Below are 16,526 nucleotides of genomic sequence, written 5' to 3' on the forward strand. Positions count from 1 at the left end.
TTGCCCTGAGCAAGTATGAGGGAGTTTAGGAACAGAGATGTGATGCGTACCTCACTATAAAAGGAAGATAGCATGAGCCGGCCTGTGCTGAAGATTATGGGAAGAGAATAAGGGGGGGGGGGTTGTTTAAAGGAACAGTCTGACATCTTGGGATATACGCTTGTTAACTTTCTTGCCAAGAGTTACATAAGATGATCCGAACAACTCTCTCATGTCTTTGTGGTAAAAATGAAGTAACCGCTAGCTGCTGGTTAGCTTAGCTTAGCATAAAGACTTGAAACGGAGGGGAACAGCTAACCTTGCTCTGTTTGAAAATAAATAATATCTTTCTTCCAGCAACTTTAAAGCTCACAATTCAACATGTTATTTCCTGTCTGTTAAACTTATAATGTGACTAATAAATGCTACCATTGCTCCCGCTTCCCTTTTTTACAATAAAATAACTGAAACTAAGCTAATCAGCTGCTGGCATTAGCTTTATACAGTATTTATTGTACTAAAATGAGAGGTATACTGTAGATCAGTGGTTCTCAACTGGTGGGTCGCGACCCAAAAGTGGGTCGCGGACCCGTTTCGAGATGTGTGAGTGAAGAAAAAAAGAAAATTAAAAAGAAAATTCCTTATTTATTCTTTTGGGAAAAAAGTCAAACTTTTATTTTGAAGGCCCAATTTTCTAACGCTGTGCATGCACTCGGCGTTGGACTGGAAGTACCGGAGACCATGGGTGTTTCTCAATCGCGAGTACACTTGCTTGGTAGCACATGTCTGCCGAGCATCTTGCTTCAGAAGCGAGTCAAGAATACTTCCTGGCATTCGGAAAACGAAGTGTGGAATACGCTAGCAAGTGTGAAGGTGTGCGTCATATGAGAGGCCCCGCCTTACATCTTCCGCCACAGATTTGGGGAAATTGGTCCGTGCGCAAAGCATTGTGGGGATTTTAAGATCGCGAAGTCTACTCATGTGCAGACTCAATATTTCTCCAAACGGAGTACGCCGGGCTCGGTAGATTTCCAAGTATACTGGAGATTGGAACAGTACTTCGGCGGCACTCGATGACGTAGTATGCTTGAAATAGTGGCTCTGAAGCAGCTTTACTCGCGATTGAGAAACACCCCATAAACGGTTTTTAAAACTTCTGTCACGTAGTGATCATCTTCTCAATAAAACATCTTTGCTGAGGTTTTTTCGAGTCTTCTGGCCAATCAGAATCAAGATTGTTGCCGGAAGTCCCCACGGAGAATAACTTTGCAGTAGAACTATTCTTTATACATCCATGGGTACAACTTCAGATACAAATGAACACATAATGAAATATGACCCCCGGTTTGATGATTGACAGGTCACAGAACAATGGGAGCTATCCACCCTTACCCACAATTTAAATCTCCTCTTTACTCTTCTCTCAGCAGCAAGTTCAGCATCAGAACAAAGTGAAAAACAAACAATGGCATACAATATTATTAATATGTCGGGTAGTAATAGATGTATTTATGTTCTTCTCAGAGTGTACCAGAATCCGTAGTTTATATGTTAGTATTTCTAAAAATCTCCTGGGGGAGACCCCCCTTCTGGGGTTGGGTTTTCAGCATGTGTGCCTTTTTATGTTACACAGTTCAGCTTTGATTCCATCATCTCATTAAACCTTTTTTAAAGCATTCTTTTGTTCTGTGAAGGGATATAAGGGATATATGCACTGTACTTCACTTTAATTAATCTTGTATGCTGAAAAGCGTATATATTACAGCACGATTTTTTGTTGAATAGATTTGAGTGGTTCAAAATGTTGGGTCGCAATCTATTGACTAAGGAAAAAGTGGGTCCCGAGGCCTGACCAGTTGAGAACCACTGCTGTAGATCTCGTCATCTAACTCTAATTAAGAAAGAGGATTATCTATTCTTAAACAACTGCATTTTTTAATGAAGGTTCATCTTATCTTAGCGTAAAACAATTTCTTTAATTAGATGAACTCTTAAAAAAAAGATACAACAAAGTCTTGGTATTTTTACAAACTACATTGGGCCACAGGATGAAAACATAATCATTACAGATGTAGAACTTAATCACCAATGACTTGTAAATACTACAGGGCATAAATGTAATTTAAATGAAACACATTTTGGTAAGAGGAAATGTGCCACGAGTGCTTGGTGTTAACACTGCATAACATTCATACTAACGGCATCTCAGCTCCATCGCACCGCGGGGTGTAAGGAGTCACTTGATACTGCAAGGATGTTGATGCTATCTCAGGTAATAGTGTGTGTGTGTGTGTGTGTGTGTGTGTGTGTGTGTGTGTGTGTGTGTGTGTGTGTGTGTGTGTGTGTGTGTGTGTGTGTGTGTGTGTGTGTGTGTGTGTGTGTGTGTGTGTGTGTGTGTGTGTGTGTGTGTTGAGGGGCGGGGGGGGGTTGACCTCCCTGTACACAGACTGCTGCAGCTCCCCCTCCAACTGAGGCTCTGTGATCCACGTTCCCCCTTATCCCCGTCCACATCACTGGACAATTTTAGCCCTCAGTGACGAGTCCAGCCATTGCAGAGCTTCTGGCAGACTGCCAAAGCTGAAGAGGGTGGGCGGGGGGGACTGGGAGGGCGACCAAGCAGTGAAAGGGGAAGGATAGATAGAAAGCAAGGGAGGGAGATGGAGAGAGAGCGGGTGTATAACTTTGGGGAACATAGCAAGAGGCAGCAAAGGGAACAAACTTTTCTCTCTTGGCTGCTTCCATTTGGACTTTTTCACATTTCACCAAATACCTCAGTGTGGACAGAGCGGAAACTAGGGAGGATCATTTGTTTGCTTTACTAGTTAAAGAGTTATTTCCATGTTTGTGTGAGCAACATAAGTTAATTTGCTTTGTTGATCTTTGCATTTGTATCTGATTATCGCTGCACTTTGAGGAAGGCGTGCGCACACATTTGAAACACACTTAGCTGCAGCTCTCTCCAGCTCATAGGAGTGTGAATCTGGACTGAGACACACACACACTTATATACAGACACACACACACACCTGTCGTTGCTGAGGATTCCCCGGGAGCGCTGTCATGGGCATCTGCGTCACTGTTGCTTGAGGGAAACGGTGCGTCTCGGCAGCTGTTGTCTGTGGTGGCCTCGCTGAGTGTTACAGTAGAAGTTGAGCCGCCGCTCCAGAGAAGAGGGGGGGGGATGTCAACCTACTACCCCCGCACCAAGGACCTGACCCGCACCAGGAAGTCAGTGACAGACTCACCGCCGGCCTCTCCGTCCGCTACTGACAAAAACTACAGAGTAAGACCAGAAATGCATCATACAGAGAAACACAACTTTTACGTTTTTTTAAATGTAATTATTTCACAAATTTAGACAGATATGTTTTATTTATCATTTCTGTATGTGTATTTATTTCAATTGAGCTGTACAAATATTGATTTTAAATATCTTAGTTTATTTACCAACTATCAAGTGAAGTATGTTAAGAAGTGTTAACACTGCAGCTTATATTTATATGGTTCTAAGTGATCGATGCATAAACTAGTTAAGTTTTCTGGGAATAAATCTTAAAGAAATGTAAACACAAGACAGCAAAAGCTCTGGGTAAAACCTAAAACCTGGGCAGATTAAAGTTTTAAAATAATGTTCAGTTATTTGCAATCAATTATGAATTGTTTGTCATTTTTCCAAGCTAAATATTCTATTTTTAGGGAAAAGCGATGACTTCTAAACCAGCAGATTACTGATAATAATTGAAAATAATGAAATAATGGCAGACCTTGGAAAGTATTTGTGTTTAGACATGTGCAGCATGTTCAGATACACCGGCAGATACTTCAACATTTCATAAGCAGGATTTTCTACATGATGATGTGCATTCGCATGAATAATCCGCCACTCCCATTTCACTCAGTTTATTACAATGATGAAATACTTTTGAACCACTCATCTCAGTTTATCTGATGACTCGTGTAAGACAGGCGAGTATTTGCTCTGAGAGTCTGAGCACATTTTCTGGAAAGGACTTTTGGATTGAAATGTTCCTTCTGTAATTTCCTGTTCCTTTTTTCTACGGCCTAAGTGGCTTATTCTCCTGGGCGTTGTTTGACTCTTATGTTTATGTCAGTGCGGCGGACTGAGCTCTACTCTGTGTGACAGCCACATTTAAAGAGATAGGAAGAAACACAGAAATATGAAGTGAATCTGTCTTTTGGAGATGCACACATTAGCTCATCTAATGTTATGTAACACTACAGACGCTCTCATTCCAACACAACCAGTGTCATTTATCTGAAGTCTTTTTTTTTTGAGACTGTCAGTTTCTCTGTGCTGTATCCATGGTGAAACTCAAGCGTTCATTTTCCATGATGTCAGACGAATCTGAATTGGTTTGAGTTTTCATGGGAGAGAAAATGTGATACAATGGGTAGGGGGGGGGGGTGGCTTCAAGTTGATGCAGTATTTTTAGCACTTACAACAATGTTTTGATGAGAACCTGGTCCTCTTGTGTAAAATACAACATGTTTCACAGCTGTGAGCAGAAGCAAGACATGTCATCAGGTGCACATTTAAATCATTGGATGACTCATCATTTGGCAGTTGGTCAAAGTGTTGGAAAGTAACCAAATGTCCCATATACAGTACTTACTTAAGTATAATTGTACTTAACTTGAGTATTTCCTTTTATGCTACTTTATACTTGCAATCTACTACATTTAAGAGGAACTTTACATTGGACTTAATGTATCCACTAGCTTCAATACTTGTATGTGTTCATATTATAATTTTAAACAAAAAAATGTATTTACAAGCTTAAAGTCGACCTATCATGCTATATTTAAATGATATATTGTAGGGCCATACCTATATAAGGTATATTTATACGTTTCTGTTTTCAAAATACCAAACAGATCATGCATTTTAGCCATGCCTCATTTCGCTCTATTTGCTGTTCTCCAGCCCTGTTTTTGCAGGGGGCTGATTCTGTGAGCTGCAGCTGACCACGCCCCCCTGCAGGAGAGGGGAGCCGCTCTGATCAAGTCAGAAGAGGGGGAGAAAAATAGATCTCCGTCCTGCGTGTTTTATTATAGCCTATTATTATATAGAGTCGTTATTCATTTGTTTTAAAGACCTTTGACCGGCACTTTTCTAATTTTGTCCGGAAGATTTAAACTTTAACGGACATCTTGACCGGCGAAAGAAAACCTAACTGAAACTCTGCCACACGGTCCCTTCGTTCCTTGGAAGAGGCGGAGAGGTGGGTGTTTGTCATCTGCTGGTGGACTAACCGGAGAGCATTACAGTGCTTGCCTCGACGGAGGGATTGCATTGAATTAAAGCAGCGGGAGCAAACGCTTGTCTCGGGGAGGGAGAAAAAAAGCCACAGCGGAGAATAAACACCATGCGCGGGAAGTCTTCTTCGCTGCTTTTGTGGCAGACTACAGCGCCACTTACAGGCCTGGCATATGTACTACAGTGTCTCCAGCTCCATCAGTTTCAGTCAGTGTAACCCCCACCACCAAGAGTGTGTGTGTGTGTGTGTGTGTGTGTGTGTGTGTGTGTGTGTGTGTGTGTGTGTGTGTGTGTGTGTGTGTGTGTGTGTGTGTGTGTGTGTGTTTGCCTCAGACTTTCCTACTGCAAAATCCAGTCATCTCTGAAGGAATGATGCTGTGACAGAACGAGGGGAAGCGTCCCCTAATGATGATTTTATTGGCTCCTGGGAGCTGCTGTTAACAATATGGTTTATATACTGTAGCAGTGAGCTCAGGCGGGGGGGGGGGGTCTGCATGTATATAGCTCCGAATCCCCCCTGGGGTGAATGATGTTGGTCCTGGCAAAGCATAAAACTGGAGGCAGTTGTGTTTACAGAGCGCCTGTGGTTCAAACATGCACCCGTTTGTGTGCTGTTTCCATCAGCCTGACACCCTGTTGTTTTTCTCCCCCCCACCCCCCCTGGTTGATTGTCTCGGCTGATGTGCTCTGCCACACACAGTCTGCCACTTCTGCCTCTGTTTCTCCTAACAAGGGAATCACATCTGTGCAGCAGAAGTAGAAAAGCAGCTATGATTCAGTTTCTGGCTTCGGTTACATTTGGGCAAAAAGGTTCAAGATTCAGCAGCATGTATTACTGTAAGTATTACTCTTCCACTAAGAATCAGGCCCTGTAAATCCCACCGGGCTTGCTTAAGATGTAAGTGGAATTAAGTAAAGAAATAAATCTAATTTCACCAATTTGATAATCCCCTCGTGTGAAATCGGTTTGCGTACAGGAACTCATAATCTCAAAAGAGAGTTTGGTGAAGGTCTGTGTAACAGTTCACTTCCCTAAAAGAAGACTTCATGATGATTTATTCATAAACCCAGGGGACTAATCGACCCTGTTGATTAATGAACGTACACCAAATCTGATCGAGGCATCCTCTGAGCCTTGCACAAAGACACAGAGTGAGACAGAGCTCTTTATGGCTCCATCTTCGGCCCTTTTTCATCTCAGGTCACAGAGGTCTGTTTTTTCCTGGATAGCTCTGCATAAGCTCATGACCACATAAGGACAGGCAGCACTGGTTGAGTTATGTAAACACTTGCTGAGGAATAGCTCCTTCGACGCAGCATGAAAAATCCCCCAACTCTTTAAATGTGAGCGCAGTAGTAACTGTGCACTGTGTTCCTTTGGACATTAATTATTCCCCCATAAAGCCGAAGCTTTTAATGCAGTCTACATCTGCTTTTTGTTTCCAACAGGACCACCACACAAGTCGTTTATTGCTGTTTTTATTTCTAATCAGAGGTGTTTAAAGCCTTCTTTCCCTGGCCAGCAGCAACTCCAAATCCTTAACTTAATTTGAAAGTAAATTCTACTAGACTGCCTTAAATACTGTGAAGACATTATGGTGCAGTCTGGACTCACATTACGACCTCCCTCTTTGTTCCTGTCTCTAACTGATAGTAAACACTTTCAGTCATGGTCCTCTCATGTGCCACGTTTATCAGCTGATGGCAGTGAGTTATCTATTTGTTCAGTGCAGGAATAAACCTGGCTGAATGGTTGAATAAACGTGAATTATGAGATTGGAAACCCTTTGCACACAGCGTATATCGTGCATAAACACAGGGAGGCAGTAGACATAAATTACACCTACCAGAACATGTATTTTATGCACAACTTTGAGGTATTATCGATTCTGGAAAATGACCTGATTGAAATCCAGCTAAAAAAAACAAAAAACACACAACCCCTCTGAACGTAGCACAATATCAGGATTCCTTGGTGAAGTGGAAACAAATTCAGTATGTGAATACAAAAGGCAACTTGGCAGCCATAGACTGGACTAGTCATAGCAAAGGCCTTCTAGGACAGCCTGCTATCAGTCTGCTGTCTGAGGTCAGGCATCGACCCATCACACACAGGATACTTAGCTCCTGATGTCATGATGTCATCTTTATGCTGCAGGCTTTTGCGTGGCAGCCGCCTGCTCTAAAAGATTAACCAGGCTCACCGGGGAGGTTTGACCCACGTGAACCCTGTCAGTGCAGTGTTTAAGTGAATTATATCTCCCTCCTGCACACATTTCTTCCCCGTGGGACTTCAGGTCTCTGAACACGCTGGGATAATTCACTTGGAAGTTTTGTTTTTGTTCTCTGTGGTGTCAAAAGGGAAAATATCGCACTGCCTAGCCTCTGTTTGGTCTTATCATAATATAAAAATCTGTATGACAGACTTCTTTTTTTTTCACTGTGTTGCTTTCATGCTGAGCTGCTGAGTGATCACACTAACATGTTTTTGTTTTGTTTTTCAGCATGAACGACTGTCACGGTAAGAATTTGGCTTTGTTTTTGATTCTCCTGTAATATGAAACTGTATTTCCTGAGAGAAATCTGAAATAAATGCCCTAAATAAAGTGGCAGTGTGGACTGATTGTGTTACTTTTAGATACGACTCCAGTGGGGAGAGTGTAACAGACAAACCATTGGGCCGAACCAGCTCTTACACTCGGAGAGAGACGAGGCTGGCTGCTCTGAACAGAGCAGAGCAAGACCCCACTACCAAAGACTATAAGAAGGTAAACTCTTACCTCAGTTCAAACAAGCACAATCTTTCTTTTCTGAATGATTAATGTGGTACAGAAAGCTGATGGATCACCAGGTAGATTTGTCTATTTTAAGAACATTCCAATATAAGGGGAAGCAGATGTTGACAGTATCATATATTTCAAATCTTGAAAAAAAGTATTTGACATTTAACAATAAGATTTTAAGAAGAAGGATGCTTTTTATTCATTACATTACATTGCATTTAGCTGACGCTTTTATCCAAAGCGACTTGCAATAAGTGCATTCAACCAAGAAGATACAAACTTGAAGAAAACAGAATCATATAAGTACATCAGGTTTCATAGAGCCAAAACATTTTTTAAAAAAAAGTTTTCAGTCTGCGCCTAATATTCATATTAGTGTCTTGTATATCGGATTACACATTGATATTTTGTTAAAATAAATGGATGGACTTACACATACCTGAAAGAAAGGATAATATTAGCAAGTTTTGAATAAGATATTTATAGTGACTGATTTCACATTTATTCTTTTTTTTGCACAGAAGTGTTCAATATGCATACATAATTTAGTAATTTAATCACAAACACATTTAGTAAAATATGTCAATTAACTCATTTAGATGGACAAGATAACTTGGAAAGACAAGGCAAAGCTTACCTCTGCAGCATTTTGATACTGAATTTTTTTTCAGAGAGGGACACACAACTCTGTGAGGAGCATAACAACAGATATACGTTTTGTCTACAACACATGAGCTAGCTAACAAGGCTAACACGCTAGCACTGATGGCACAGAATGATCGCAATTCAGCCTGGCAGGTCAGCAAGCTCACTCTAATGATGTTATATGTTCAATGTATGCCATTCAGAGTATGAATATATAGCAGTCAACAACATACTGTGTAAATATATAGTGGGTCAATGTTTACCTGAGCAGAAAAGGAAGTCGCTTACCCTTGTGAGCGTTGTAATCCGTACGTTGTTTACATTATGCTAGTCCTGTGTGTGGCTAGTTTTGCACTTCGCTCAACTGTACGGTGGTTGCCAACAACTTAAAAGGTGCATACCGCCACCTACTGTACATGAGTATGAATCATCATATCATACCAACTCTTTAACTTATGATCTAATAACAATTTTTTTTTTTTAAATCAACAAAAAACATGAAATAAATAAAACAAAAATTAAAATCTATGTTCTTTCCTAACCTAATGATGTTAAAACTTAACGGTCAGTCTTCGGTTTAGCGCTGTAACCGTTAGCAACTAGCCGACGGAGAAATGAGAGCCGTGTGGAAACAACCCCTAGACCACATTATGCTTTGAAGAGAGGCAGATGGCCTAAAAAAGTGTCATCTTGAATTATTAAATAAATAAACATAAAATGTAGCACATTTGAAAATAATAATAAAATAATAATAAAAATACCATTGAACAAAAGTATATATTTTTTTATTGTATGTAACCTCTTATTTCCATATTTATTATAAATTGTCCTTTTTGTCAAAAACGAAACAAATATCAAAACCATTTAAAAAAGAAAATATGTTTGCTTGATAACATTTAGTTGTTATAATGACTAATGTGTTATTGAATATTTTTAAAATAATTTACGGTATTGAAAAACCAACATTTCTCTGAACATCTGAACATCTTTCTTTCATTTCCTTAATCTTAATTTTGTTCACTTCCAGATGTATGCAGAGGCATTGCATGAGAATGATAAACTCAAGTCCAGGTTGCAGGACAGCAAACAGGAACTGGTGAAGATACGTTCCCAGCTGGACAAAGTCACTCAGGTACAGAAAAACCTAAACAAAAAACTGTCAACTCTTTCGATGTTTCACCCTTATCCTCTTTCATGGATGTGTGAAACTATAAGGCGGGTTTGATTACTTAGTGAAATCATGATCAAAATAAATATAATCCTTCCAGTTCTTCAAAAATAACAGTATCATTTTACTTTATAGAGGCACGACAGAATATCAGAGAGATCTACAGCGGTCGAATCTGAGAAAAGGGTAAGTGCTTTACAAACCTTTTGGCATTTTGTTTTTTTTATAAGATCATGCTCCTGCACTATAAAGATGGATGACCAAATGCTTTCTTCGCTTTTTTCCCTCTATGTTTCCTGACTACTTCAGACCGTAACATTGTGTTTCACTCATCATATTTATTTCAGTTTTTCCTTTTTTATTTGCAGGAAAAACAAGCTCTTGAGAAAAGAGTGTCAAACATGGAGGATGAGATAAAGGTCGGTGCATGCGAAAATCAATTGTGCATACTCACCCTGGATTTAAACAGCATATTTTGTCTCTTTTGTGTGAATTTACCTCGGATGTTTTTTCCCTCCGACACCATAATAACACTAACAGTGCTTGAAAGAACACCTCCAGCCAAGCCCCTCTTACCCATGCTAAATCAAGCACGCCTAAAGTGTTCAGAGAAAACCAGACACATATTAGCACACTCCAGGGTTGTTGTTAGCCAGGTGGGATTGAAGTCAAGGAGAGGGAAGGTTAATGCTTCAGGCTCATTACCCACAGTGTTCTGCTAGGCCACTTCCTGCCAGGCTGAGGAGGAGTCTGGGCTGCTGCTCCTCTGCTCCACTTATCCCACAGTTGGGGTGAACATTGTGACCTAGTTCCAGCTGAATACCAAAACCCTGTCCAAGAGCAAAAGACCTGCTTTTGTGAGGAATTCCTGCACTGCACTGTTTGGACCCTGCTTCATCAAAGAAATACAGGGCAGATTTCAGGCCTGGGCAGACGCGGTCTTATTTGTCACACATGACACTTTACGATTATAATGTCATTGTTATGGCAAATTACAGCAACATTGTTATACTCCTCATTAGCACTAGTCTGAGAACGTACACTATGCAGACAGTGACCTGGACAGTATAAATAGGACACATACATCAGGGTGGTTGTTACCAGCAAATATGTGACCCCCGTGTTGTCGTGGTTCCCTCAGCAGGACCCCCCAATGCGGTTCCGCTGTGGGTACCAGCCCTGAGAGCAGGGTGTCTCAGGGGGAGGGGGATGGTGAGTGGTTGCTAAAACGCAGACAAGTGATTGACACCTGCCTGTCACCTTCACATTATTATGGTCTCAGAGACTCAGGCATGTTTACACGTGTGGACCCACATATATACGTCACATGATAAGCTCAGATAGAATGTAATGCCACTCACTCACAAGGTCACTTGGAAAGGAAAAATAGAAGCAACACCTTTAGATGCAAAAATATTAGTGTTGTTTTCTAGTAAGAGCTGTAAACACTTACACCATTGTGTGAGAGTGTTACAACTATTGCTGTTTTGCGTGTAATATAAGAGATTGACAGTTGTGAGTCTGCAGGAGACAGAAGCGTCAACATACCAAAGCTATTACACTCCCTCGCTATAGATGGCACACATGAGCTTCATCTCTAGTAGAAAGCACGGGTTGGATAATGACTATTTACTTAGGTCATTTCAGGGGATTTACATCTATAGCAATTTTTGTACTTAATTTCCCTTCTGTAATAGTATCCATGTCTGCGTGTCCGCTTGCAGGGTTTCACATTTCATTAGAAAGATTATTCTCGACAGCCTCTGAAACCTAATTAATAGCAACTCTGTTGAATTATCTACAGGACGTGAGAGTTTGGTCAGATCTAATTTAACATCACAGAGCTCAATAGAGTGTGATACAGGATACTATTCATTATGCATTCTTGCCTCACTCTGTCTTTCGCTTGTCTTTTGCCAAGGGCGCCTTTTACTGTTGACTTTTCCTGTATTTGTTTAGTTTTTATCACATGCTAAATATTCTGTAAATCTTGTAAATAGGAGCCTGCTCTCCATAATCTTTCCAGATTAAATAAAACTGAATGAATGAAAGAATGATCCCAAATGTCTTTAATACATTATGTTTTGGTTTTGTAAGAAGCAGCTGGATATCATCCGTACATTTATCATGGGTCAATTCAGGTCAACACAATTGTGTTTGGGTAGTCTGAAACATAACAAGAGCCCAGTGTGTGTGTATGTGGGGGTGTGTGTGTCTGTCTGTCTCTGTCTGTCTCTGTGTGTGTGTGTGTGTGTGTGTGTGTGTGTGTGTGTGTGTGTGTGTGTGTGTGTGTGTGTGTGTGTGTGTGTGTGTGTGTGTGTGTGTGTGTGTGTGTGTGTGTGTGTGTGTGTGTATGTGGGGGTGTGTGTGTCTGTCTGTCTCTGTCTGTCTCTGTGTGTGTGTGTGTGTGTGTGTGTGTGTGTGTGTGTGTGTGTGTGTGTGTGTGTGTGTGTGTGTGTGTGGTTTGCCCTCAGGAATTGCGTCAAACCACAGATGTTTCTTTCAAACCACATTGAGGTTCACCTCAAAAAGTAGGCCGAGTAGAGAGGACGGGGGAATACATCGTTTTTCCCCCTTGACTTATAACCAGGCTCTTGCGAAACGTTTGAAATAGTAGAAATGTAGGTTATGCAATTTTTATAGAATTTATATTCCCTTTCCTTTGCAAAGCTATGCATATCATAACACTTCAGCATCTCACCACTCTACAGCCCAAGTTTGATGAGCTCAAACCCAAAGGAGAACTGGCTTCATATTTTCCTTTGCTCGTTGCAACATTTGCTATTTCTTCTCAATATCTCCCTGTGTAAATATAAGTTTTTCTGACGAGTCCCTCAGCTCTGTATTTCTCTTCCCCTATCTGGGTGAGTGTGTGGGCGCGTGCCTGTGTGAGTGAATCTGTCTCTGTGTGAGTCTTTCTCTTTGCACACGGCCTGCCTCCCTGCATGCTTTCTCTGTCAGCCCCTCTGTATCTCTCTCCTCCTCTGTGCAGGCGTTCCCTCCTCTGGCTCAGGCCCAGACCCTGCGGAGGGTGAACGAGTGTCTCCTGGCTGAGAATAAAGCAATGCTGCGCGTCCTCGCCCGCCTCTCTGAGACGGCCTCCATGCCGGAGACAGAGGACCTCTGATCCCCTGACATCATCTGTCCTCCTTTCTCCCCCTCCTCTCCCCTTCTCAGCCACATAACGTCTACACTCCCCTCTCCTTCTGGTGCCTCTACAGCCCCTTCTCGTCCTCTGCTGTGTTCCTCTCAGGCAGGTCCTGCACCTCCCTCCCCGATGCTCACTCCCCCCCCCCCCCCCCCCCCACACTGCAATGCATCTCCCTCTGCTCTCTTTTAACCCAATCTGCTTTATGGCTATCAGAGGGCAACCCTTCTGACCCCCTGACCCCCAAAACCTGTCTCACTTTGAAGTGTATTTTCAGCTACATCCACACATGACATGAATACTGCATTAGGAGCTTTCTTTTTCTTTGGTAATCATCTGATTTAGACATCAACGGCAGCGGTGTGCAACATAAAGTAAACACGTTTTTTTTGCGGTTATTGATCTTGCAGTCAAATGTAATGTGGGCCCTGTGTAATGTTCTGTGTAATCAATGCAAAGTTGTTTGCCAGGGAAATAGTCATTCCTAGTCAATCTACCAAAGGAAATGAAATGTGTGAGATCATTACTTTCCAAATGAGCAAGGCCTGTACCAGTGGGGGAAGCACTGGGTGTGTCTTGGTTTGTTTAGCCAGAAATGTTCAATTATTCCTTTTAAAACATTCAGAGCGAGGCATTACTATAGTAATAAGATTTATATGGGACTTTATTTTTTAATCAGAATGACTAAAAACGGAACATATTGATGCAGGGCCTCATTCACCAGTTTTCGGTAATGTGTCACAGCTTAAGAGCAGAGGTTTATTGTTTGTCTCGAGTAGAGGGGAAATATTTTGGCAAAGAGGTTGATATTTTTAGTCATCGCTCCTCATGAGGGACATGACCTAGTTTTGGGGAAATTGACCCTCTCTCAGTTTCTCTCTCTGACTTTGTTCTCTTTCACTTTTCACATGCAGACCATATTGACAAAGTCACTTCTCACTTGCATGATTAAGTACTCTAGAGCATGTCCTCAACTGTTGTGGTTAATTATCATTGAAGATATTTTACCATTAGAGTGAACAGTGCTGGTAATGTGCAAAGCTTTAAATGAGAAACCATCAACAAACCATTTCACAAATATGAATATGTGATCATTATATTGTGTTCTAATATAATTTCCTATTTTCTGCTGTCCTAGATGTTAACAGAGCTCAAGTCAGACAACCAGAGGCTGAAGGATGAGAACGGGGCTCTGATTCGAGTCATCAGCAAACTGTCCAAATAAAAAGATGTCTGAAGCTCCTGTTATGTGTCTGTGGACGCTCCAACCCCGATATGGCAGTTTAATTATCCACCATGTCCCAAGTTGTGACTCCTCTGCTCTGCCGAAATAAATTCCTGTTGGGACTTATGAAGATCCAAAGAGAAGTGTTATGGAGTTTCAGTCCGTGTGTGACGATGGAGTTGCAACAAATATATCTACACGATTAGTTCACAGTATTTAAATAGGGACCATATAAAACACATCCAGGGGTTTGCATGAAAGTACTGTTTCAATATTATACCCACACATTACATTGAAACATCACGTTACTTGCTGCACTGCAGAAACGTTTTTTAATATTGTTTTAATTATGACAGAAGATAGAGGAAACCAAGGCCACTTTGGCATTGGCATAGACTGTATTTTAAAATCATTGTAATTTAAATCAGAATAAATGACCACATGTTAAATGAGGCCTAACCAAGCAACAAATAGGTGCTCCAGTTCCAGAAACAAAAGCTAGATATTGATATGAATCCAACAAGGCATACTATAAGTACGAACCATCATTGACGCCATCACAGGATTGTTAGATGCAGTTCTCCTAATGGCAAGAACATGTTTGCTCCGGTCTAAGAATGCATTGAAAATTAAATGTTCCGGCTTCTGGCATACACTTTTATATAAGACTAGTGATGTTATAAAAAAATTATATTTTGAACATTTTTACTCTATGATAAAGATATAATGAGATGCATGATTTGCTTTGTGATTGCCTTGATTGTCAACTCTCTCAGGGTTTCCACTTGGCAGTGCCTGCTTACAATACCTACCAATGCCACTACAGTGTTATAAAGTTCTGTCGCCTTAAAACTATTTAGAACTAGTTAGATACATTTTTTTGTTAGAGAAATCCTTATTATTTTGAATATGACATAATTGTTCACCCTAAAATGTTCCCTGTATTTGGTATTCAAAGGGGTTTGTATGTTAGCCATGCAATGCAGATTACTTTGTGTAATGCACTTTCTACAGAGTGGACAGTGTGTGGGCATCACTAGCAACACTCCTTTATCCTCCAGCTAGTGTCAGTTTCCATGATAACATAATTCAGTTTGTGCCAGATTCTCTTTGTCAGTTTCAGTCGCCAATTCTTAAATGTTTGTGAGAAGTGTAAAGGATTCAGCTTCAAATCAGCAGAACGGCTACTCAGATGAGACAGTGTGTGTGTTTGTGGAGAAAAAAAGTGTCCTATATGTCGTGTGATAGAGATATATTTATTTATTTATGCATTTCATAGTTCTAATCTTCAATCATTTGTTTACTTTTTTAAGGAATACATCTATAATTTTGACTTCCTGCCCATCTTATTGTTAGTTGATGAAAATGCAAATGTCAAAATTGCGATGTAAATCACTGCTGACATTTTAAACCTCACAATATTGTGTGATCAAAAACTAAATAAATATCAAGCACAATCTAACGTTTTGAGGAATAAACTGTTGCCTGCACTTTAAATTATATTCGGTCCAGATTGCAATCATCCTTTGTTGTGTGTTGATATTGAGATACATAAATAACTGCCTGAGTTCATTGACTTATTTGGTACATCTGGCTACATCTTAAAATAAAGCTTTGAAATAAACCATTACTTCATGAAGGTAATCTTCTTTTGTTCTGGTCACTTCTGGAGGCCATGTTTACTGGTGCTTTCAAAAAAAATGGTTTGGATTAATTCTCAGTATTTGGGTTCAACAAAATATTTGAACTTTTGTTTAATCTTAACAAGTCTCCAACCATGATGCTACTCCCTTTGTCATGGAGCCTTCACTGTCATCCAACAGGAAGTCCTCCCTGGTCTAAAACAGTGTGTTATCATATTTAATGTATGAAACAGCCAGACTTATTGCATTAAAATTCCTTTCGTGTTGGCACAAGTGATGGATGATGTGCCATGAATAATTTAGGAATCCGTCTTCACTTCACTTTAATGGATGAGTAGCGAAAGTCCCCGGTGTTTGAATAATTCCTTTAACAATGTGATGCTGTAACACCAGGGCTATCTTTGTCACACCGGTCATTTACTCAGAACTACTAATTGGTCCGCTATTTCTACACAGAATGCATATTGAACTATACAGTATATATTGTTAAAATGTGTGTAATGTGTCCATGCTTAATACACAATGATAATACACTTTGCTTAATAAACTAAAGGAAAGGAGTGTGTCTCAGTGTGACATTCATGTATTATGCATCAGAGGCATACACATTATTAGGAGCCGGCTGAGCTGAACGTTTTGCATATTAAAACACAAACA

The 16,526-nt window shown here is 40.6% G+C and overlaps 1 protein-coding gene across 4 annotated transcripts; it reads left to right on the top strand.

The window, feature by feature from the left end:
• Nucleotides 1-2,640: 2,640 nt before the first annotated feature.
• On the top strand, nucleotides 2,641-16,429 carry LOC117479541 (protein phosphatase 1 regulatory subunit 12B-like). 4 transcript variants are annotated; one of them, XM_034126578.1, is made up of 8 exons: nucleotides 2,641-3,262; nucleotides 7,762-7,778; nucleotides 7,896-8,025; nucleotides 9,713-9,817; nucleotides 9,989-10,039; nucleotides 10,222-10,272; nucleotides 13,031-13,106; nucleotides 14,140-16,429. In XM_034126578.1, exons 1-8 carry the CDS (start codon nucleotides 3,161-3,163, stop codon nucleotides 14,181-14,183), a joined length of 576 nt encoding a protein of 191 aa, XP_033982469.1. In that variant the 5' UTR covers nucleotides 2,641-3,160; the 3' UTR covers nucleotides 14,184-16,429. The 4 variants fall into 4 exon arrangements, with proteins under 4 accessions (XP_033982469.1, XP_033982472.1, XP_033982471.1 ...); XM_034126581.1 differs by lacking the exon at nucleotides 13,031-13,106 and adding an exon at nucleotides 10,998-11,065 and having other exon boundaries at nucleotides 2,643-3,262; XM_034126580.1 differs by lacking the exon at nucleotides 13,031-13,106 and adding an exon at nucleotides 10,995-11,065 and having other exon boundaries at nucleotides 2,644-3,262.
• Nucleotides 16,430-16,526: the final 97 nt, after the last annotated feature.

The sequence above is a fragment of the Trematomus bernacchii genome, unplaced genomic scaffold (genome assembly GCF_902827165.1).
Source record: "Trematomus bernacchii unplaced genomic scaffold, fTreBer1.1, whole genome shotgun sequence".
NCBI lineage: Eukaryota > Metazoa > Chordata > Actinopteri > Perciformes > Nototheniidae > Trematomus > Trematomus bernacchii.

What these genes read in the sequence shown, in the direction of transcription:
- LOC117479541 (XM_034126578.1), top strand. Translation starts at nt 3,161, where the DNA reads ATGTCAACCTACTACCCCCGCACCAAGGACCTGACCCGCACCAGGAAG. An exon ending in AGCTGGACAAAGTCACTCAG is followed by an intron (nt 9,818 to 9,988) that starts GTACAGAAAAAC and finishes TTTACTTTATAG; the next exon opens with AGGCACGACAGAATATCAGA. An exon ending in CTCTGCTGTGTTCCTCTCAG is followed by an intron (nt 13,107 to 14,139) that starts GCAGGTCCTGCA and finishes CTGCTGTCCTAG; the next exon opens with ATGTTAACAGAGCTCAAGTC.